The sequence below is a fragment of the Pelodiscus sinensis genome, chromosome 32 (genome assembly GCF_049634645.1).
Source record: "Pelodiscus sinensis isolate JC-2024 chromosome 32, ASM4963464v1, whole genome shotgun sequence".
NCBI classification, from domain to species: Eukaryota; Metazoa; Chordata; order Testudines; family Trionychidae; genus Pelodiscus; species Pelodiscus sinensis.
In genome coordinates this window covers 10,333,090-10,356,617 of record NC_134742.1, presented here as the reverse complement: position 1 = coordinate 10,356,617, position 23,528 = coordinate 10,333,090, and the positions used below count along the sequence as shown (strand labels likewise).

The 23,528-nt window shown below is 50.2% G+C and overlaps 1 protein-coding gene across 1 annotated transcript in view; it reads right to left on the bottom strand.

Moving 5' to 3' along the window:
• Positions 1–1,095: 1,095 nt before the first annotated feature.
• LOC106731280 (uncharacterized) overlaps positions 1,096–23,528 on the bottom strand; it is a 54,152-nt gene continuing 31,719 nt past the window's right edge. The window contains exons 3-5 of the mRNA XM_075913873.1: positions 10,392–10,518; positions 9,750–9,863; positions 1,096–9,394 (exon numbers count right to left, since the gene is read on the bottom strand). Of these exons, the coding sequence (XP_075769988.1) occupies positions 7,731–9,394; positions 9,750–9,863; positions 10,392–10,518 (1,905 nt within the window). The 3' untranslated portion in view covers positions 1,096–7,730. The remainder of the gene's footprint in view (positions 9,395–9,749; positions 9,864–10,391; positions 10,519–23,528) is intronic.

The window sequence follows — 23,528 nt, the reverse complement described above, 5'->3', positions numbered from 1 at the left end:
GTGATGTAACATTGGTGCGGATCCTCCCATGAGCTGGCCTTGTCCCTTTAGGGCCGGCTTACCTGGGCATTTCTGAGTTTGTTTGCTGCTCACGGTGCGGTTTCGGGTTACATGGGGCTCAACACATGGCCTGCGGGTGGGATCCTTTGAACATGGCCTCCACTGGGAACATGCTCCCCAAGAGCGAGGCGTTTCCCAGGCGGGGTGAGCATCGAAAGTCACAAGCGGGTGGACTGGCTGGAACAGACGGGTACAGGGTGTCAACATTTCTAGCCCCCAAGGACGAGGTGCCAGGAGCCGCAGGACATTGCGGGAAGTGCTTTGTATTCATGCCCGTCAGTGTGAACGAAGCTATTTGCATATATTTGCATGTATAATGCAATTGCATTTAAGTTGCGTCCCTCGACATGCGCTGAGAGTATCATTGTGGCCTCTCAGGGCTTCCAAAGTTGAGTAGCCGTGCTGTGTGCTGAGCCCGGGGGGTAACAAGGAGAGTCACAGTCTTGGGCCCCCTGAGAAAACATCACAGCTAGGCTACGTCTACACTGGCATGATTTTCCGAAAATGCTTTTAATGGAAAAGTTTTCCGTTAAAAGCATTTTCGGAAAAGCACGTCTAGATTGGCAGGATGCTTTTCCGCAAAAGCACTTTTTGCGGAAAAGCATCCGTGGCCAATCTAGACGCTGTTTTCCGCAAAAAAGCCACAATCGCCATTTTCGCAATCGGGGCTTTTATGCAGAAAACAGTACTGTGCTGTCTACACTGGCCCTTTTGCGCAAAAGTCTTTCGGAAAAAGACTTTTGCCCAAATGGGAGCAGCATAGTATTTCTGGAAAATCACTGACGATCTTACATGAGATCATCAGTGCTTTTCCGGAAATTCAAACGGCCAGTGTAAACAGCTGGCAAGTTTTTCCGGAAAAGCGGCTGATTTTCCGGAAAAACTTGCCAGTCTAGACACAACCCTAGAGTCTACAGCGTATGGGGCTCAGGCGCAGCAAAACAACACCTTTACAGGGCTTCCAAGCAGCTGCTGTGTCCATTATAGATCATCTCTCCCTGACCCCTTATTACCCAAGACAAGGGACATTGGAAGTTCAAGAAACTTGAATTCTACTTTATTCAAAGCAAGACATGAAAGCTAAATGCCCCTTCCCCTCCCACCCAAAGCCCAAGATGGTGCATTTCAGCCACCGTCCAGCACTTTGCTGCTCCAGCTACATACACGCACCCGGGAAAAGGGAACACGCAAGTGAAACAATTGCTCACAATCCACGAGAGGGGGGGTATTTGCCTGATGTCTCCCACTCAGCCATGGGGAGATGCCGACCCCTCTCCACCGCATTCCTCTTGACGCTTCATGGGTAGCACTTTATAGTATGACTTCACCCAGCGTTGGTAGGACACTGCCTGGCTCTCTGGGACACACGCAACGAGTTCTCAGCTCTCTGGCTCTCCGCAGCAAACGGCGACAACTCACCCTTGCGTTATGAGAACTGGGTGATGAATATGCACGACTCAAAGATGCTTTATGCAAAGACAGATCATGTAACCTATCAGTTTTACACTTACAATCCCCTAAATCTGCATAGTCTCACATTGAACATGTATCATTCCTGCATGTGAAGTTAGACAGATGAGGCGTGACGCTGGTTATAGTGCTAAATGTGTTACTGGAGGACACTAGTGATACGTCAGATATTTAATGACTCAAAACTCAAAACCAAAAACTTCTGGATCATAGAATCCTAGGGCTGGAAGAGACCTCAGGAGCACTCGAATCCAACCTCCTGGCCAAAGCAGGACCAACTCCCAACTAAATTATCCCAGCCAGGGCTTTGTCATGCTGGGACTTAAAAACCTCTAGGGATGGAGATTCCACCCCCTCCCTAGGGAACCCATCCCAGTGCTTCACCACCCTCCTAGGGAAATCGTTTTTCTTAATAGCAAACCTAGACCTCCCCCGCTGTAACTTGAGACCATTGCTCCCCGTTCTACCATCCGTCACTACTGAGAACAGCCTCTCTCCGTCCTCTTTGGACCCTCCCTTCAGATAGTTCAAGGCTGCTACCCAATCCCCCCCCCCGCGCACTTGTCTTTTCTTGTGCAAACTAAATAAGCCCAAATCCCGCTGCCAATTCTCGTAAGTCATGTGCTCCAGCACCCTAATTGTTTTTGTTGCCCTCTGCTGGACTTTCTCCCATGTGTCCACATCCTTTCTGTAATGCTCAACAACTTTGGTCCCTAGTTTTTTTGCTCAACCTATTTTTTTCCTGTCATGTTCGGTATTTTTTGTGAAGCTATCTGGCAACCCTAGGAAACATTGGGGAGTAACTAGTTCAAATTGCTCTGGGGAGTAATTGTTTCAAAAGAGTGGCACTGGAGCATCCACACCACAGCTGTTTCGAAATAACTATTTCAGCATTACTGTTACTCCTGGGCTGCGTCTAGACTGGCAAGTTTTTCCGCAAAAGCAGCCGGCTGTCTACACTGGCCGCTTGATTTTGCGCAAAAGCACTGTCGTTCTACTGTCCGAAATCAGTGCTTCTTGCGCAAATGCTTTGACATTCCCGTTCAGGCAAAAGCCCTATTCCGGAAATGTTTTTGCGCAAGAGGGCCAGTGTAGACAGCTAAAAACTGTTTCGCACAAAATGATGGCGAAAATGGCGATCAGGGCTTTCTTGCGCAAAACTGCGTCTAGATTGGCACGGATGCTCTTCCGCAAAAAGTGCTTCTGCGGAAAAGCGTCTGTGCCAATCTAGACGCTCTTTTCCACAAATGCTTTTAACGGAAAAACTTTTCCGTTAAAAGCATTTGCGGAAAATCATGCCAGTCTAGACGCAGCCGCTATGAAAAGCAGGAGTACAGATTTCGAGTTCCACGGCCTATTATTTTGAAGTAACAGGCTTGGTAGTGTGGATGCTACACTTATAAATTCAACCTTGGGGGGGCTATTTCAAAATAAAGCTCTAGTGAAGACCAGGGCCAGGGGACAGACTTATGGGGGACTTCTGTGATTCATGCTGTAGAAGCCGCAGAAACCACTTTATGTTTAGCTAGAAGCCATCTTGTATAACAGAAACCATTTCAGCTTTTTGCCTTTGCACGTAGACCAGAGTGAACTTTCTATCACCCCATGTGCCAGGCCAAGACAGATGTGCTATTGGAATGTGTTAATTGGGCTAGTTTAGGCAGGAGAGGTACTCCCTTGTACCTGTCCACCATCTTGTTGATAAGGCTTTATTTTCCTAGCTTAATTGATGATTTCTGTAATTGGATGGCCTGATGTCAGACTGTTTGGTTAAGGGTATAAAATACTAGGATTGATTGTATTAGCCAGCCTCACTGGGCCCGGCTTTGCTGGGACCATGTTTGGCTCACTTTGCTTTTATTGGCCAATAAAACTGTCTGTTTAGCCGCGTAAACTGATTGAAGTCTTTGCTTCGACAATGCCATCACAGAAACAGTGCCCTTTTCCTATCTGCCCACCCACTGGGTACGTCTAGACTACTGAGTTTTGTCGACAAAAGTGGACTTTTGTTGACAAAACTATACCAGCATCTACACTACCGCTGAGTTCTGTCGACTCAGCAGTTTTGTCGACGCTGGTATACCTCATTTTACGAGGCATAACACCTTCTGTCGACAGAGTTCTGTCGACAGAAGGTGTTATTGCCTGTAGGGTTGCGTCTAGACTACAGGGTTCTGTCGACAAAGCAACTTGCTTTGTAGACAGAACTCAATGTGTCTGGACGCTCTTTGTCGACAGAAGTTTTGTCGACAGATACTGTCAACAAAACTTCTGTCGACAAAACGCGGTAGTCTAGACGTACCCACTCTCTCCCGTTCTTGACTGTATCTCACAGGGGTCAGGCAGTATCTTCCTTGCTCATTTCAGTCTCTGCTACACAGAGTGCATATCTAGCACTCGTCCTCAAGTGTTCCTCGTGACAGATAATGCTCATCTTCAATGCCCAACGGACGAGAAAATCTCATGACGGGGGCTTAAGCAAAAGCCAATCCGAAAGGACTATCTAGCAAATGATGGGGGTTTTGAAATCCCCACATGAAATCTGCGCTACGTCCTATCAAACTAAACTCATATAAAAAATATGGGACAGAACAGGGGAAAGACAGAAAAACCCACAGTGAAGTGTGGGCTTCAAACCTCTTTCCCATGCATCAGAGATATCTCAGAGACCCTAAAGACTCAAAATCTGGAGAACAAATTTACCCATTTTCTTCAGAACAGGCTAAAGCTGCTTTTGGCTGTGTTACTGACAAAAGTCTAAGCAACATCATCATAAAAACAAAAATACCCAACAAACAGTCTGGCAGCACCTTAAATAGTAACAAAACATGTAGATGGTATCATGAGCCGTTGTGGGCACAGCCCACTTCTTCAGATGAAAAGTGGCTTTGTGCCCACGAAAGCTCATGATAACATAGAATCATAGAACACTAGAACTGGAAGGGACCTTGAGAGGTCATCGAGTCCTGTCCCCTGCCCTCATCACAGGACCCAGTACTATCTGGACGATCCCTGATAGATGTTTATCTAACCTGCTCTTAAATATCTCCAGAGATGGAGATTCCACAACCTCCCTAGGCAACTTATTCCAGTGTTTAACCACCCTGACAGGTAGGAAGTTTTTCCTAATGTCCAACCTAAACCTCCATTGCTACAATTTAAACCCATTGCTCCTTGTTCTATCCTCAGAGGCTAAGGAGAACAATTTTTCTCCCTCCTCCTTGTGGACACCCTTTTAGATACCTGAAAACTCTGTTTTCTCCTTTCCAAACTAAACAAGCCCAATTCTTTCAGTCTTCCTTCATAGGTCAAAACATCTACATGTTTTGTTAGTCTATAAGGTGCTGCAAGACTAATTGTTGTTTTTTAAATTTTTCCAGTTATAGATGATGAAGCTAGTTTATGTTTAGCTAGAAGCCATCTTGTATAACAGAAACCATTTCAGCTTTTTGTCTTTGCACGTAGGCCAGAGTGAACTTTCTATCACCCCATGCGCCAGGCCAAGACAGATGTGCTATTGAAATGTGTTAATTGGGCTGGTTCAGAGAGGAGAGGTACTCCCTCGTACCTGTCCGCCATCATGTTGATAAGGCTTTGTTTTTCCTAGTCTAATTGATTATTTCTGTAATTGGATGCCCTGACGTCAGACTGTTTGGTTAAGGGTATAAAGATACTAGGATTGATTGTATTAGGTAGCCTTACTGGACCCAGCTTTGCTGAGACCACGTTTGGCTCACTTTGCTTTTATTGGCCAATAAAACTGTCTGTTTAGCCGCGTAAACTGAGTGAGGCGTTTGCTTCGACATAGACTAACTCGGCTACCCCTCTGAAACTAAGGAATAAAAACAGAAGTTAACCAAAACCTTCCTATCTACAATTAGTCTTGCAGCACCTTAGAGACTAACAAAACATGTAGATGTTTTACCTATGAAGGAAGACTGAAAGAATTGGGCTTGTTTCGTTTATGGCTGGATGGGAAAACTGCAGATGCCACTTTGCCAATAGACAGAGGTTGGGATTTGACCTCAAATTATGCTTTGGGATTCCTTTGAATTCTCCCGTCGGGAACATGACATTTTCTTCTCCAACCCTCGGGGACCTGACAGAATGAAAGAAATCAAAGCCCGATTTCTAAGGAGCAAAAGCCACTGTGGGAAATGACACACATGAAAGTGGAGGGGCATAACTGGGGGGGGGGGAGGATAAATTCTCTATGGTTTACACAGAGGCTGTTCATCAAAGATGTGTGAGATTGCAAGAGGGAGGCAGGAATTCCCCAGATTCATCCCATCCCCCTCAAATAACAAAGCACCAAAAAATAAATACATTTTCAACATAAAAAAATATTCTCTGCTCCAGCTTTTGCAGAGGTTATGGAATCCTTGTGTATAAGGAAGAAACTAAAATGAAATGCTTTGCAGAATCATATGGAGTAATGGAAGCACATCTGGGAACGAGATAATCTCACTCCAGAGAGATTAGTGACTGGAACAATCACTTTGCTAAGGGGGGGAGGTTGTAAAAAGTGCTAAAGGTCAACAAAACTAGAGACAAGGGAGGAGGAACAGAGGAGAGAGACTAATTAATCCTAACCCCTTTTCCTGCCCTAGATAGATGCTCAAAGGCTATTATCCCTCCCAATTGATGCCTTCTCTGAAAGGCAGATTACTCTAAGGTCACCCCACAAGCTGCTGGCAGAGCTGAGAATACAGAGCTTAGGTTTCCTGCCTCCCGGGCTGGTGCTCTATCCACTAGGTAACGCTGCTTCCCTCTCACCGGCAGATGCTGTTGGAAGAGAGGTGGGAAGTCTCAGCTTCCAAGAAAAGGCCCTGTGGGGATCAGCCCTTCGAGGTGGGGCTGTGGGAATGCCGAGGGGGCAGGGAGAAGGGGCAGAGGGGGAGAGTGACGAGAGGAGGCACCTCTCTACGCCTCTGCTCTCCTCCACTCCTTATCCCGATTCCCAAACACTCGATAGCCTCAGCTTCCAGCTCCATCAGCCCCCACTATTCAATCCCCAGTGTCCTCCCCCTAACTTGTTGGCCTGGTCCCTTAATGTCTGACCCTTCCCCCCCTCCTCCCCCCAGAGCACAGCACCCTGGGGAATTCAGAGAGAGGAGGAGTTACTAGCTCCAGGGACAGCCCCCTGCAGGGAACAGCTCTAGGTCAGTGGGGGAGCCCAGCCTAGGTGCTGGTGGAAGATGGGGAGGGGGGACAGGTGACTAGAGTGAAGGTGGAGCCCGTCCCAAATGTCCTTCTCTTCATCTCCATGGCAGGGGGAATCCTGGTGGGGAAGAGAAGGGAACTTCAGCCAGGCAGAGGGAGCATCTGGAGGAGTTTCTCTTTCTCCCTTCCCCAACCTATGGCCCAGCAGCAGAGAGATGGGGTTGATGGGGGCTTCCCCTCCTCTGCCTGAGATTTGCTGAGACCAGGCAGAGCCAGAGGGTCACTGACCAGCTGCTGCTGGATCCTCACCCCAGCACACGGGCAGTTGGATCTTTGGGAGCAAACCGTCAACCTGTGGAACTCCTTGCCAGAGGATGTTGTGAAGATCAGGACTTTAACAGGGTTCAAAAAAGAGCTAGATAAATTCATGGAGGATAGGTCCATCAATACTTATTAACCAGGATAGGTAGAAACGGTGTCCCTAGCCTCTATTTGTCAGAGGCTGGAAATGGGTGACAGGGCAGGGATCACTTGATGAGTCCCTGTTGTGTATCCCTCTGGGATATCTGGCATTGGCCACTGTCAGAAGACAGGATACTGAGCTAAATGGACCTTTGGCCTGATCTAGTACGTTCTTGTGAGCAAAATGCCCCTGATGTGTATGGGAATGAGGAAAACTGTTCCTGAGGCCAGCCCTAGTCAGGGCCCTGAGAGAATTTTCTTGCTGTATGGAAGATTTTTCTGATGTTCAGCATGGTGTGAGCTCCACTTGGAACATTTTCCACTGAGAAAAATCTCTGAGGTTTCTTCTATGTGCAGATTTGCGGTTGCCTGAGCCTCTGGAAGCACCAAATGAAGCTTCCCACATACAAGGTTCTTCTATTGTGGATGTCACTGATTTGTGAAGTCAGATTTCATCTTTTCCTTCAGTCGGGCTATTCCTAAGGGGTGGGCTTACTTTTGTGGATTCTCTGATGTTTGGTAAGTTCTGAGCGCTCACTGAAGCCTTTCCCACACTCAAGGCATTTATAAAAGTCTCATTCTCCTCTGTGAATTTTCCCATGTTTAGTAAGATAGGAGCGCTGATTGAAAGTTTTCCCACAGACCAAGCATTTATGGGGTTTGTCTCCTGTGTGGGTTTTCTGATGTATGTTAAGGGCTGACTTCATATTGAAACATTTCCCACACTCCGGGCACTTAAAGGGTCTCTCTCCTGTGTGAATTCTCCCATGTTGAATAAGGCAAGACCGCTGATTAAAAGTTTTCCCACACTCCAGGCATTTATAGGGTCTTTCTCCTGTGTGGATTCTCTCATGTTCAGTAAGGCAAGAGCGCTGATTAAAAGTTTTTCCACACTCCAGGCATTTATAGGGTCTTTCTCCTGTGTGGGTTCGCCGATGTGCAATAAGATTTGAGCTCTGGCTAAAACTTTTCTCACACTCGGGGCATTTATAAGGTTTTTCTCCTGTGTGGATTCTCCCATGTTTAGTAAGGGATGAACGTTGGATAAAACCTTTCCCGCAGTCAAGGCACTGATAGGGTCTTTCTCCTGTGTGGATTCGCCCATGTTGAAAAAGGGACGAATTTTTCCTGAAACTTTTCCCGCACTGAAGACATTTATAGGGTCTCTCTTCTCTGTGGGTTCTCTCATGTGCAATGAGGTTTGAACTTTGTATAAAACTTTTCCCACATTCACGACATTTATAGCATCTCACTCCTGTGTGTAGTCTTCGATGAGAAATAAGGTTTGAGATGCGACTAAAATTTTTCCCGCAGTCTAAGCATTTATAGGGCTTCTCTCCTGTGTGGGTTCTCTGATGCGCCATCAATTGTGACTTTTCATTAAAACTTTTCCCACACTCTGTGCATTTATATGGTCTCTCCCCTGTGTGGATTCTCCCATGTTTAGTAAGATTTGAGCGCTGCCTGAAAGTTTTCCCACAGTCTAAGCATTTATAGGGTTTCTCTCCTGTGTGGGTCTTCTGATGTGTATTAAGGGCTGATTTCAAATTGAAACTTTTCCCACACACAGGGCATTTAAAGGGTCTTTCTCCAGTGTGAATTATCCCATGTTTCGTGAGGCAGGAGCGCTGACTGAAAGTTTTCCCACACACAAGGCATTTATGCAGTCTTTCTCCTGTGTGGGTCCGCTGGTGTTCAATAAGGTGTGAGCTCTGTATAAAACTTTTCCCACACTCAAGGCATTTATAGGGCCTCTCTCCTGTATGCACTCTCTGGTGTATAAGAAGATATGAATTCTTGCTGAAGCTTTTCCCGCACTCTAAGCATTTGTAGGGCTTCTCTCTAGTGTGAGTTCTCTGATGTGCCATCAGCTGTGACCTCTTGATAAATTCTTTTGCACACTCCAGGCATTGATAGGGTCTCCCTTCTGTGTGCAGCCTCTGATGAGTAATAAAGTGTGACTTCTCCGGAAAGTTTTGCCCACAGTCAAGGCATTTGTATAGTTTCTCTTCATTGTGACTTGGCTGCTGGACTGTGGTTTCTTTGGGATTCTTGCATCCTTCGCCACATGGAATGGCTTCATCCCGTTTCTTTCTGGGATAATTTCCTAGCTCTGACCTGTGTCCATCTTCCCAGGGATTTCTCTGTTCCAAGTTCAAAAACATCTCCTGCGGTTCCACTTTCCAAGGGCCTTCCTGCTGCTGATTCTCCTTGATCTCTCTCCCTGTCCTATCACCTGCTGAGAGAGAGAATTCAGACAGGAGTCACTGCCTGTGATGGGGAGAAAGGACAGAAAGGGGACTAGCAAAGAAGAAAGACACCACACAGTTACTGTTGGGGGAGATGGAGACTTTGGATTCTGCCTCCACATGCCACCCAAACACGCCCGGGGAAGGCAAATCAGGAAGGAAATTCCTGACAGCTCACAGGATGGGTGGGAAGCCAGAGCTGATCTTTCCCAACATGCTATGACACCTGCTGACTGCAACCCTGACCTGGGCGAGACAGGGCTGTCACTCACAGCCCATTTTGGGAGTCCTAGCTTTTTCCTTCATTCGCCAGATAGTTCTCTCCCCGTTTCCCTCTTTCCTCACCTGTGTGGGTGCCTCGCAGGCTCTCGCTTTCCCCGATGGCCTGGAGATCCGAGACCCATGGCTCTTCCCCTCGTTCCAGCCGGGCGACCAGCTCAGGTTTGGGAACGGGGAATCCTGTGCATGGGATGAAATCAGATACGGTTAGGATGCCTAGTGCTTGGGTGGAGTATTTATCACGAGGAACATTCCCTGAGCGTTACCTGACCCTACATGGGACTGTGGTAATTCAGATCCTCAGGAGCAAGAGACAACCGGGGGTCGAGAGGGTGCGGTTGTTATGATGTCACTAGGAGGTCTTAGGAGAGTTGCATTCCAGGGAACTTGTCGTCACACACACAGATGTGATGAGAGCTCCTTCCTATTTCCAAGCCAGCGGGTCCTAGAGCCCTCCCCACTGGCTGGAACGAGTCCCAAAATGGCAGGTGAACAGTGTGTGAAGGAGAAATAATTTAGGCAAAGCAATGCCCAGCTTCTGGCCCCTTGGAAGTGGAGCAACAGAGATGAATTGACATGTCTGTTAGGTTTCTGACTCCCCTGATGACACCCGCCCCCTCCAATCTAACCAACCAGGGAAGAGTCTCACCCGATTCAGACACACAGACCCCAGGACTTCTGATAACCAAGGGGCCAGAACTCCCTTACCAAGCGAAGTCACCATCTCATAGATCTCCTGCATGACGTCCCTGTAGAGGGCTCTCTGAGCGGGGCCCAGCAGCGCCCCCTGCCCCTGGGTGAAATACACAGCCACCTCCTCGAAGGTCACCCGCATCTGAAACAACAAAAGTCCGCCACTCAGCATCTGCTTCCCCCCCTGCTGTTCATGGGGGAGAGGTCCCAGAAAAGCACAACTCCCCACCCCCATCCAAATCACTGCAGACAGGTGGCCTCAGGGGGTGAGCAGAAAGTGAGCATTCCTTGTCCCCCCCCACAAAAGACAGAAAAGGGCAGAGTCTTGTCATTACCCACACACCTGCCAGCCACAAATTTAGTGGACATCCCAGCCATTCAGTTAACTAAATTACCAGTAAGGATTAAAACCACAGACAGTGGGTCCTGGAGAGCCCCCATGAATGCTAGGGAAACAGGAAAGCCAATAAAAATAGAGTGTGGGGTTTTGAATTCGAAGCAGGCTTTCTGTGACCAGAGCAGAGTTAGACAGACATGAGTTAAGCAGGAAAACAGGCATGGAGAAGTCAGCAACATCTATGCCTAGGGAAGAACTAAGCCTTGGAACCACAGATATGTAAGTAGAAAAGGGAATGTTTAGTTAGGCACGATCAGGTTATTTCCTTTATTTTGGGGTTTGTTAGACTTCTCTGTGCTGAGTCCACATAATACTCATCCTCACCCCCCATTCACTGTAACATTTAAACTGAATCCCAGGGAAGCAATTCACTGTGTTTTAAATGTTTCTTTTTTAGTTGCACTGTTAACTCCTAGCAGCCAAGTAATGTTTACCAAGTATGTTTTCTTTGTTTTGTTAATAAAAATCACCTTGATCTGATGCCAGTGTCCTAGAAGGCAGGAGGTATGATGTGCACGTGCCTAAGATGGCAAGGTCAGCTATTAAGAAATTATAGTTGTTTTTTTAAGCTCTCTCCAGAGGGAGGGTTAAAGAGCTTGAGGGTATCCCACAGAAAGAAATTCCCAAATGTGTTTTCCTGGGTTCTCAAAGGAATTTTTGCATTTGGGTGGTAGCAGTGACACCAATCTAGGGTCAGGGAATTTGTGACCTTGGGGAGTTTTTACACAGAAGCCTTGTGGGCTCCCAACTTCTGCACTCGAAGTGGGGACACCTGACTATATATCTTTTCTTATGGTCTCTTATTTTCTTACAGGTTTGCTTATTTGTTTTATGAATAGGTTGACAGGTTTCTATTAGCATCTGTTTTGGCTGTAACACGAGACAACGGAAGGACACATTTTGTGTGTTGAGCTAAGGCACTTAGCATGTGTATCTTTAGGACCTTTCAGCTGGTGATGAGCTAAAAAGCATACAGCCCATGTACGACTAAGACCTTTAACACCGAAGATGTGGTCAAGCAGGTTGGCATCAGGGCTTTCTTAAGATCCTGCCCTTTAAAACTTTACAGATAGAACATACCTTGCAACTTGGAAAGAATCAAAATAACTGGTCAGGACAGAAATATGTGATAAATGTAAAGTAATGCACATCAGAAAACATAATCCTAACTATATATACAATATGATGGGGACTAATTTGGCTACAACTACTCAAGAGAGAGATCTTGGAGTCATTGTGGATAGTTCTCTGAAAACATCCACTCCCGTGTGCAGCAGCAGTCAAAAAAGCAAACAGAATGTTAGGAATCATTAAAAAAGGGATAGAGAATAAGACAGAAAATATCTTATTGCCTCTATTGAAAACCATGGTATGCCCACATCTTGAATACTGCATACAGATGTGGTTGCCTCATCTCAAAAAAGATATATTGGCATTGGAAAGGGTTCAGAAAAGGGCAACAAAAATGATGAGGGATTTGGAACGGGTCCCATATGAAGAGAGATTAAAAAGACTTGGACTTTTCGGTTTAGAAAAGAGGAGACTACGGGGGGATAGGATAGAAGTCTATAAAATCATGACTGGTGTGGAAAAAGTGAATAAGGAAAAGTTATTGACTTATTCCCACAATATAAGAACTAGGGGTCACCAAATGAAATGAATAGGCAGCAGGTTTAAAACAAACAAAAGGAAGTTTTTCTTCACTCAGTGCACAGTCAACCTGTGGAACTCCTTGCCAGAGGATGTGATGAAGGCTAGGACGTTAACAGGGTTCAAAAATGAGCTAGATAGAGGTTAGGTCCATCAATGGTTATTAGCCAGAATGGGTAGGAATGGTGTCCCTAGCCTCTGTTTCTCTGGAGGTGGGTGACAGGGGAGGGATCACGTGAGGATTACCTGTTGTGTTCCCTCCCTCTGGGGCATCTGGCATTGGCCGCTGTCGGCAGACAGGATACTGGACTGGATGGACCTTTGGTCTGACCCGGTATGGCTGCTTTTATGTTCTTATGTAAATAAGCAACATGATACCTCACCACAATAGGGTCATGGTAACCAATGGACCTCTCTGATAGTAAGTTGAAATCATTGATGTAGTACAGGAAAAAGACAGACACATTACTAAACTAAGGAAATACAAATAAGGAACAGGGGAAAAGATCTCCTCCTGAATATGCATCAAACACGATGGTGCCAGTGTAAACAATGTTCCCTCTATTGTCTTCATCTGTGTGCAGAATAAGTTTTGTTATGTGCACCGCGGCATGTCTGAATGTGCACTACCAGTAGAAATACATGCGGCTGGCTGTGGGCGCTCTGCTAATCAGCCAAGTGGCATTTGGATTCCCTCCTGGAGGGATGGGGGGCTGCCCAAGCTCTCAGCTTACAGAGCCCATTGCGAGTAACATTTTATAAAAGTAGCCTCGTAGCCTAGGGTCGGTAGAGGATGAAGATGGAGTCCTGGAGAGGTGCTAGAAAGACACCAAGGCTGGGGAAGGGCATGCCGATGAGGAAGATGGTGGCGGGACAGGGCGAGTCCAAGGTAGGACCGGTGGGTCTCTACTCTGGGGGGGGCAGGGTGTGATTCTGGCTGTGCTAAATGTATCAATACACTACACTGGCAACAGGTAATTGTTCCCACATTGTGAGTTGTTGCGACTGTGCGCATCGGCGACCCCAACTGCATAATAATGGGAATAATATTGGGCCTGATCTGGGCACTGGGACCTGTCACACTGGGGATTCTTCAGTAATCTATGTTATTGATACACAAGCTAAAGATCAGGGGGTAACTGAAACGGGAAGCAGAGATTTGAGCCGGGAACGGGGATAGGAATCCCGACAGCTTCTCTTGTTATGTCCCAGCAGGTTCTGGCCGGCGGGCTCAGGCTCCGGCCCGGGGACTCGGGGCAGTTTCCCCAGCTCTGCCCAGGGGGTGTTTCCTGGTTCAGAAATGCGGGAATAGCCTGTTCAGAAGATTAGGCCCAGGTTGGATATGTGCCAGCAGGTTTCTCACCCCCCGTCCCCTCCCTGCCTCACCCCTTGTGTCTTATCTGTCCCTCCCCTGCACAACAACCCTCTCTCCCCAGCGGCTCCCTGAAATTCCCCTACCTGAGCTGGCTCCATCCCAGCCATGGCCCGGACCTGGCCCCTGGCCGATGGGACGCTCTGGAGCGAAACGTGGACGTGATTCCTCAGCCTGTCAGGGCAAGAGGGGCGACGGGGGAGATTTTATAAGAGGCGTGAGTGCATGTCACCCCCCCACGATAACCCCCCAGGCCCTGCCCCTGCAAACACGCTTGCACCCCTGGTCCCAAAGACCCCATAAACCTCCACGATTCCCATACACTGCCCCATTCTTTTAGCACGTCCCTTCCCCATCCCACCGTCCCCTGCATCTGCCTCCTACATCCCTGTTCCCCCGTCTTCTCTACACCTCCTGCTTCCTCCAGGTGCAGCATGAGAAACGGCTTTCTCTAGGAATTGGTTAGCTCGGGGGCACAGGGTAGGCGCACACACACTGAGCATGCTGCCCTTCCCCCTGCCCTCACTTGGCAATAAGATTCTGAGAACTGCTTCTTTTTACAGGGGCTAAAAAGAGGAGGGGGTGGCCAGGGTATGAGCAAAGGGGGCAGAAATTGACTGGCTGGGGAGGGAGCTACAAGCAGGATTAGGATAGGGGCTGAAGGGTAACACCTTGAAACTGGCAGGGGCAGAGGAGGTAACAGCTCTACCAGTGAACCGAGACACTAGTGTTTGCAAAAACGGAGTGAGAGGAGGGGGGCTTTTCTATTTGCTCAGAGGGGCTTTGCTATTTCCCCTCTCATAGGCCACACATCTCAGCAAGGGCTTTCCAGGGCTGGAATCTTAAAGGAATACGCCTCCCGATGCCTACTCACTAGGGATGTGAAACAGTCTCCGAGAGGAAGCCATGTTAGTCTGTAATTTAAAAGAAAAAAAAAAAAAAAAGAGGAGTCCTGTTCAGAAGATTAGGCCCAGGTTGGATATATGCCAGCAGGTTTCTCACACCTGCTCTACGCAACAGCATTATTTCAACTAAAATGATTAGGGGTTTGGAACTGGTCCCATATGAGGAGAGGTTAAAGCGACTGGGACTTTTCAGTTTAGAAAAGAGGAGACTGAGGGGGGATATGATAGAGGTCTATAAAATCATGAGTGGTGTGGAAAGGGCCGATAAAGAAAAGTTATTTATTAGTTCCCTAAATAGAAGAACTAGAGGACACCAAATGAAATTAATGGGTAGCAGGTTTAAAATGAATAAAAGAAAGTTCTTCTTCACACAGCGTGTAGTCAACCTGTGGAACTCCTTGCCAGAGGAGGCTGTGAAGGCTCGGACTATAACAGAGTTTAAAGAGAAGCTAGATAATTTCATGGAGGTTAGGTCCATAAAAGGCTATTAGCCAGGGGATAAAATGGTGTCCTTGGCCTCTGTTTGTCAGAGGCTGGAGAGAGATGGCAGGAGACAAATTGCTTGATCGTTGTCTTCGGTCCATCCTCTCTGGGGCACCTAGTGCTGGCCACTGTGGGCAGACAGGATACTGGGCTAGAAGGACCTTTGGTCTGACCCAGTACGGCCGTTCTTATGTTCAGAATAACACCTGTTATTCCAAAATAACAATGCGAGCGCCCACACAGCCATTCCGTTGTTTCAAAACTGCAACTTATTCCGACCTCTGCTTTTGCTTATTGGTTAATCGACTACACTATTACACCCCTAACTGCATAACAGCTCACAGCCGTTCACCCATCTGTCTTCTCTGCAGCTGGGACTTGTTGAATCCCTTCTTAGCAGGTCATCGTTATTACTGTGCACATTATTACTGTGCACATGCTAGGGTTGCCAGGCATCCGGTATTGGCCCGGACAGTCTGGTATTTGCAGCTTCTGTACAGTAAAAAAACCCAGAAAATACCGGGCATGTAAAATGTCTGTTTTTCTTGACCTGAAGGCCGCTTGGGACATTCCTCCCCGCCGCATCTGGCGGTGGTGGGGGGAACGGTGAGCGTGGGGATTTAAAGGCGCAGTGCCTCTTTCTTTCATGCCGTTTTTTTTTCCCCTCCATAATTTTGTTCCCCCGTGTTTTTTGGTTTTGCTCCACCAATTTTTTCACCGCCGGTATTTTTTTTTAAGTATCTGGCAACCCTAGCAGATGCATGCGGCTACGCTGGTCAATTTACGTTTTCACAAGCCACACTCTGCCCATCCCTCTCCTCCAGTTTGCTCCCTCCCCTCCCGCACACACAAACACTTTGTCCCTTTTTAAACCCTGTAAACAGAAGCCTGCAGAATCTTACACCACCTAAGGGCAGAGGCTTCAAGAGGTGTGGCTGAGCGTGCGCCCTTGGCGTGAGCATGCTCAGTGTGCTCTCACCAGTCCCTACAGAAAGCAATTTGACACAGGCTAGAGTGGGGATGGGGGAACTGTTTTAGGGTCAGGGGCCACTGACCCACAGAAAAAGCAGTCGGGGAGATGCTCACAAGTGAGAAACAAAAAAAGCAAAACCCCCTCACTGACGTGGCCCCTGTCTGAGAAGGAGAATTCCCCTTGTGCACTAGAGTCTGGGAAGGCCCAAGCGTGTAGATTTTGTGTGCTCCAGCTTCATGGGGAAATGGGGGGACGGTTGGTACACCAGCACGGGCTCCCCAATGCTGGGGGGGGCGGGTTCTCAGCCTCGGGAGAGTCAGATCCAGGCAAGCTGGAGGCCGCATCTGGCCTTCCCCATCCCTGAACCAAGGTGTGGGACATTGCTATTTAACATGGCAGCTCTTTACAATACCAGTTTTCTACAATCCATCACCTAGTAATTGCTACAACTCGCACAGTGTTCCTCAATCAGTGGTACGAGTACCCTTAGGGGTACTTGAGAGAAGTCTGGGGGAGGGTACGTCAACACAACTGAAATTGTGATGTAAGTTTTACAGCGCTTTCTTATTTTTGTACTTTTAACACCCAAACATGCCATCGCCCGCCCAGCTACCATTAAGTTGTTTAAACAAATGTGTTACCATGGTAGAAAAAAAAATTGCGTGTCTGAAAACTGTAGGTAGTGGGGGTACTTATAACTTTTTTTTAAAGGGGGTACTTAAAAAAAAAAAAAAGGTTGAGAAACACTGAACTAGCATATTCCTAGTGTGGAAGAAAACATTGTCCTCACTCTGCGTCCCTTATTCCCTTTTCCTGCCTCCACACTAGAGAGAGCTGTTTCCTCACACTGAAATGGACCCTGAGCGCCAGACAGGAGCTGGCACCTGGAGCTGTAGCCTCTTTTAATGAGACCAGGCAGGAACTTGGACCCACTGCCTGGTGGGGCTGGGCAGCATCCCCCCCCCCCCCCCCCAGCTCCCAGCATCCCCCGCCCTCAGCATATGATGAAGGTCCAGAGCCACTGCCCCAAAGATACCCACAGCGCCACACTCCCATCCCCTGCCCCCTCCAGCCCCCTGTAGGCAGCAGCAGAGTCCACCCCTGGCCAGGCCAGAGGGGCAAATCTTGAACTTCTTTTAGCCAACAGCTGGGAGGCCAATGAGGCTGGGAACGGCGGCTTTGGGCAGATGCCTCCGCCCGCCCCCAAAGCTTCACTGGCTCTTGGGGGGGTAAAAGACTTGCCCGCTGACGGCAGCCCCTCCCCCTCTCCTGCCCCACAGGGTGGGGGAGCTGCACTTGTGCCACCTCCTCTCCTCCGAGACCCCTCCCTGTTTCTCCCCCTTCCCGGCTCCCACAGCCTCCCCCCCCCCCCCCCACATAACCTCCCTCTATTGCAGCCCCGTTCCCATCCGCCCCTATTGTCTCTCCTGATCCCCTGCATCGCCCCGGCCCCATCTCACCCTGCCCCCCCGCCCAGGCTGGCGGCAGCTGCCCCGGGCCCGGGCGGGGACTCGCAGCCAGCGGAGCAGCCCGGGGCCAACCCCTCCCCCTGCAGCCCGGGGGCACCGGGGCGCCGCTCCCGGGGGGTCTCTCTTACCTGCCCCCCAAGCGCTGCCCGCCCTGGGGCAGGGGCTGGGCCGGGCTGGGGGCGCTGCCCGGGGAGAGGCTCCTGGGGAGGGAGCAGCGGGACTGGCCCGGCCGGAGATTCCCCCTCCCGGCTGCAGCCCGGGCTCCGGGGCCCCGCAGCAGCCCCCGCCGGGGCTCGGGGATCCGGCCCGGAGCCTGGCCCCAGAGTCCCCGCGAGCAGCGGCGGCGAGTCGCTTCCTGCGGCCGGGCCGGAGCCAGCGATCGCTCCCCCCGCGCCTGCTGCTGCTGCTGCTGCTGCTGGGTCCTAGCGAGACACTCGCCATCCGCGCTGCGCTGCGCCCCTGGGCCTGGCTCTGCCCCGCTCACAGACCCCTCGGGAGCAGCCAGCCCGGGGGGATGTTTGGTGGCCGCAGAGTGGGGCCCTTTTCCCTAAAATACTTTATTAACTGTAGGACAAACCCCTACCTATGTGCACAGGGAAGAGGGGGAACCTATCCCAGGGTTGTGGGGAACTTTCCTAACTTACCTACCCCCCCTCCTAGGGGAACTGAATGGCAGAAGGTTCCTACTCCCTTTAACCAGAGACCTCCCTGACCTCAAGGACTCCCCTTCCACTCTGGTGTCCCCCCCCCCCCCCTCCAACCTCCAGGCTCGTCCCCAGATTCCTGAGTGACATCTCAGGATAGGGGCAAGGATGCCCCCACGGTGGGACAATCTCTCCCCTGGCTGCTTCCCCGCCCAGAGTTCAGAATAATGTATTAAGCAGCAAGTAATTTAAAAAAAAAAAAAAGAAGAAAGGAAAAACATGGGAAAGGGGACAGGAAAACACATCACCCGGATCACAGTCTGTCCCTCATATACCCTGGGTCTCCTGGCCAGACCCTGGCTGAGCTGCAGGTCTGAGCCGTGCTCCGGTGGTGGCCCCACATCCTCAGTCTCTACGGTGGTAGGACCCTTGTTCCCAGCACCAGCCCCCTTCCTGTTGGGATCGTGTCCTCCCTGCCAATCTGGCCTGCAAGGCCAATTGGCTGGGGGGTATCTCCCCAGGGTCCCCCTAGCTTCCCCCATCTCTGGGCTCCTCCAGCACTGCTCTCTCCTTAGTGTCCCCAGCCCAACCAGCCACAGCTAGCAGAGGACCAACCCTCCCACTCCCCATCTCCCTCATGGGCCGGCCTGCCTGTCAGTCAGGCTGACCTAAAACATTGGCCCCGCCCCATGATCAGCCTGAGGATCCTGATTTCTCATTGACTCTTCCCCCCTTTGTTTTGGTACTGGGAGAAGGCCAACTAACCCAGCCCCCATTAAGATTCAGGAAGGGGCCAGCAATCCCCGTTCACATATACACGTGGCAATTGGAATGCATTGATTGCTAGCTAATACCTGGCTGCTGGGGAAAGTGCTGTTTCTATGCCGGGCCATCCCAAGGATGGAACAGGACTGGGCAACCATAAGAACAGCCACACTGGGTCAGACCAAAGGCCCATCTAGCCCAGTGTCCTGTCTGCTGATAGTGGCCAATGCCAGTTGCCCCAGAGGAAGGGATCTCAACAGGGAATCCTCATGTGATCCCTCTCCTGTCACCCACCTCCAGAGAAACAGAGGCTAGGGACACCATTTCTACCCATTCCTGGGTAATAGCCATTGATGGACCTAACCTCCATGAATCTATCTAGCTCTTTTTTGAACCCTGTTAAAGTCCTAGTCTTCCCCACATCCTCTGGCAAGGAGTTCCACAGGTTGACTGGGTACTGAGTGAAGAAAAAACTTCCTTTTGTTTGATTTAAACCTGCTGCCTATTCATTTCATTTGGTCATCCCTAGTTCTTATATTGTGGGAGTAAGTAAATTACTTTTCTTTATTCACTTTTTCCACACCAGTGATGATTTTATAGACCTCTATATCCTATGCCCCCTTAATCTCCTCTTTTCTAAATCCCAGTCTTTTGAACCTCTCTTCATACGGGACTTGTACCAAACCCCTAATCATTTTTGTTGCCCTTTTCTGAACCTTTTCCAGTGCCAATATATCTTTTTTGAGATGAGGCAACCACATCTGTACACAGGATTCAAGATGTGGGCGTCCCATGGTTTGGTGTACTGTGTCTCCCACCCCCAGGTGTAGGGCCCTGGGAAACTATCCTGCCACGGATCTGCCCCACCCCTACCTCTCTCTCTTCCCCTCTCCCCTGAACAATGCAGGATGACGGGGGCATGGTACAGCAGATGCCCTCCCACACACACACCACACAGGCACTAGGAGCCAGAGCAGCTCAGCAGCCTGCTCTGCCCTCCTGACCCGCCGCATCGTGTTTCTCCGTGGCGCACACTTCCAGCTAGAATCCCTCCCCTCCCATTCAGCCATGCTCCTATTGTCTTTCAAGCGATCTTGCTGCAATGAGTAGAGATGGGGAAGGGGAGATGGGCAGAGGTACTCCCCCCCCCCCCTCCGCCCATTTATACTTCATACTGAAAAAGTCTTTGCTGGGTCAGGGGGACAGGCAACCCCGTGGGGTAAGTGAGCTCCAAAGTGAGCATCCACAGCAGATAGAACCATGCCCCTGCCTTGGCAGCTGATGGATAAAAAGAAGTTTGGAAGCTTAGTTTGGAACAAAGAAGATGAAGGGGGGACATGATAGTGGTTTTCAAATATCTAAAAGGGTGTCACAAGGAGGAAGGCGAAAATTTGTTCCTCTTGGTTTCTGAGGACAGGACAAGGAGTAATGGGCTTAAAGTGCAGCAGGGGAGGTTTAGATTGGACATTAGGAAAAAATTCCTAACTGTCAGGGTGGTCAAATATTGGAATAAATTGCCAAGGGAGGTGGTGGAATCTCCCTCTCTGGAGATATTTAAGAACAGGTTAGATAGACATCTGTCAGGGATGGTGTAGACGGAGCTTGATCCTGCCTTGAGGGCGGGGGGCTGGACTCGATGACCTCTCGAGGTCCCTTCCAGTCCTATGATTCTATGATTCTATGATTGCTGCCCGATCCCACCCACCCAAGGCCTGGTCCCGCAGGTAGGCACTGACGCAGGGTGGTCACTGCATCCTCAGGCTGTACCGGCACCCGTCCCCTGTGACAGTGGCCAACGCTGCTCTCACCCCATGAGTACCCCACAAAGCACTTCCTCCAGCTTCCACAACTCTATCCCCCAATTAGAGGCAACCGGTGGGGGGGAACCGTAGTTCCTGCTAAGGTGCGCGCCTGCACGGCCGAGCACAAAAGAATTCTTTCCCCACCCACTTCCTCTGGGGAGCCGTGCGGCAGGCGGCTGCTCCGGTGGGCGGGGCTGACTAAGACGGCACAGTGAGGGAGCTGCTGGAGTGGGGAGGTCGGGACTTGCCCATGGCCGGGGGTCTGGGGCCTGTTCTGGTGGCTGGGGCCGGAAACGGGACCTGCTACATGGTTGGCGGAAGGTGGGGGAGGCTGCTCCCGTGGCTGGAAACGGGACATGCTGCCTGGCAGGGGAAGAGGGGTGGTTTCTGCTCCGGCAGCCGGGAACGGGCGTGGGTGTTAATAAACTGGGTGCTGCGGTGGCACACATCCAAACCAGAGCACATGGCCTCCATATTGGTGCACAAGCCAAAACTCACTCCGCTCATGGTTGGAAAATCTTAGAGGGAACACAAGTGGGGACCCAGGGGGCCATCAGACATTTGAGCCCCCCAGCCCTGAGAAGGGCTGGGACAAGCCCCCTCCACTGCAGGCCCCACCCTCCCCCTGCCTCCTCCCCCTACCTCACCTCTTCCCTTAACCAAGGCGGCCTGGGGAAAATACCAAAGTCGGAGGCTTGGGCCAGCAGCAGGGACCCACTGCCCCACACACCCCTGCACTTGCCAGCAGAGGCTGGGGGAAGCGGAATAAGGGGCCCCCGCTGCTTTGTACCCCCAGTCACTGTGTCACTCTGCTCTCACAGGGGAGTGCAGGGGCGGTCTATTTCTCCTCCCCCTCCGCACCCCGCCGCCAAAGGATCCAGAGCCCTACAGCACCCCTGGCTGGCCTGTCCTTCCAGTCTGAAATGTACCATGCATGAATTAGTAAAGTAACCCCACTTTAAAGAAAAATAGGATCCGTTTTCAAATAGCTACAAAACGCCAGTTATGTCGTTAAGCAAATCCTTTCCTTTTTGAGCCATTAACGCCTCCAGTGTAAACCTGGGGCAGCCCAACCCCCCCCACCCCGCCTGTCCTCTATTTCTCTCATCTAGCCCCCTCCCCCCCATCCCACGCCATCGGATGTCCGTGCGGGAGGGGGACCTGTCTGAGACGCAGCGTCTCCTGTGTCTTTCTCGGACAGCGGGTGCAAGCAGCAGGCAGGGTGGTCTCGGGCTGCTGACCCCCCTCACCCCTTCACCTCCCCTGCACGGGCTGCCTTGCTAAGAAAAGCTCCCCAAAAAGCTCCTCTTACCCCCCCCAGCAGCTGCCCCTTTTCCACTCTCCATAGGGCCCTTCTCCCCATAGCCCTCCTTCACCCAAGCAGATGCCCCCTTTCTCCCCTTCCCCCAAGCAGCTGTGCCCCTTGGCGCCCCCCCCCATAGGGTCCAGCTCTCCCATCCCCTCCCCATCCAATTACCTGACAGCAGTGGGGGGGCTTGCCTGAGACACAGCATCTCCTGTGTCTTTCTCAGACCACGCCAGCAGAGGCAGCCAGAGTGGCTTTTGCCTGCTGGCCCCTTGCCCTTCTTCCCCTTTCTCTTCCTCCCCCTCACAAGGGCAAGGAGAGCACTTGATCCTCTGCCCCTCCCCCACACATTGCTTATGCCAGCCAGCTTTTGAACAAGCGCGCGCCCCTTGCCAGAACACCACTGGCTCTTTCTGGAGCAGCCTGTAGCGCCTTACTTTCACCTCTGTCCAGGCAGACGGACCGGCTCTCTCTAGGAATCCAGGACCTTGGAAGAAGATCCTCTGCTTACCAGAGACAGCACGGCCATCGTTGGGAACAATAACGCCACACGGAAAGAAAAGCCCATTGTATTCCAACAGAAAGCCAAGGAGCTATCGCTAACAGATGGCCAGAGGGCTCAGAATGGGAATATTCTCCTCTCCAGGCTGCAGTGATCAAACGATGGAATCCAATGTGCAGCTGGAACACGGGACAAACAAGAGGACCGGCCAAAACACGTGCTAGACCAGCTCCCGAAATTCGTTCCTGAGAAAAGCCATACTGGCTGCCAGGAGGAGAATAAGATTTAGACCACGTGGCCAAGGCTGCCAGGCATCTCTTCGAAACGAGCAGGATAAATCGCTGTCAGCAAAGGCTGCAATCCTCTTCTTTCAAGAAGTTTGCAGAACGAGTTACAGCAGTTAAGCCCAAGATGGAACCAACCTGAGCTGGCCCAAAGGCTGTTGGAGCTGGCTCTGGCCTTTGGAAAAGACACAAACAAAGGCCAGAGAGGCAGTGCCTTTTGGTTTAAAATCCCCGGCCTACACAAGGTTGCAGACACAGAGTCCTCAGTGACCTTCGGCACTATCTCAAATACTATAGACGAGAAGAAATATCCCTGTGAGACATCCCTCAAGTAGCCAAAATAACAATGACTCAACTAAAGAAAAAAATAAACAGCTTGGCTACGTCTACACTGGCATGATTTTCCGAAAATGCTTTTAACAGAAAAGTTTTCCATTAAAAGCATTTTTGGAAAAGCACGTCTAGATTGGCAGGATGCTTTTCCGCAAAAGCACTTTTTACGGAAAAGCGTCCGTGGCCAATCTAGACGTGGTTTTCCGCAAAAAAGCCCCCATCGCCATTTTCGCGATCGGGGCTTTTTTGCGGAAAACACTACGTGCT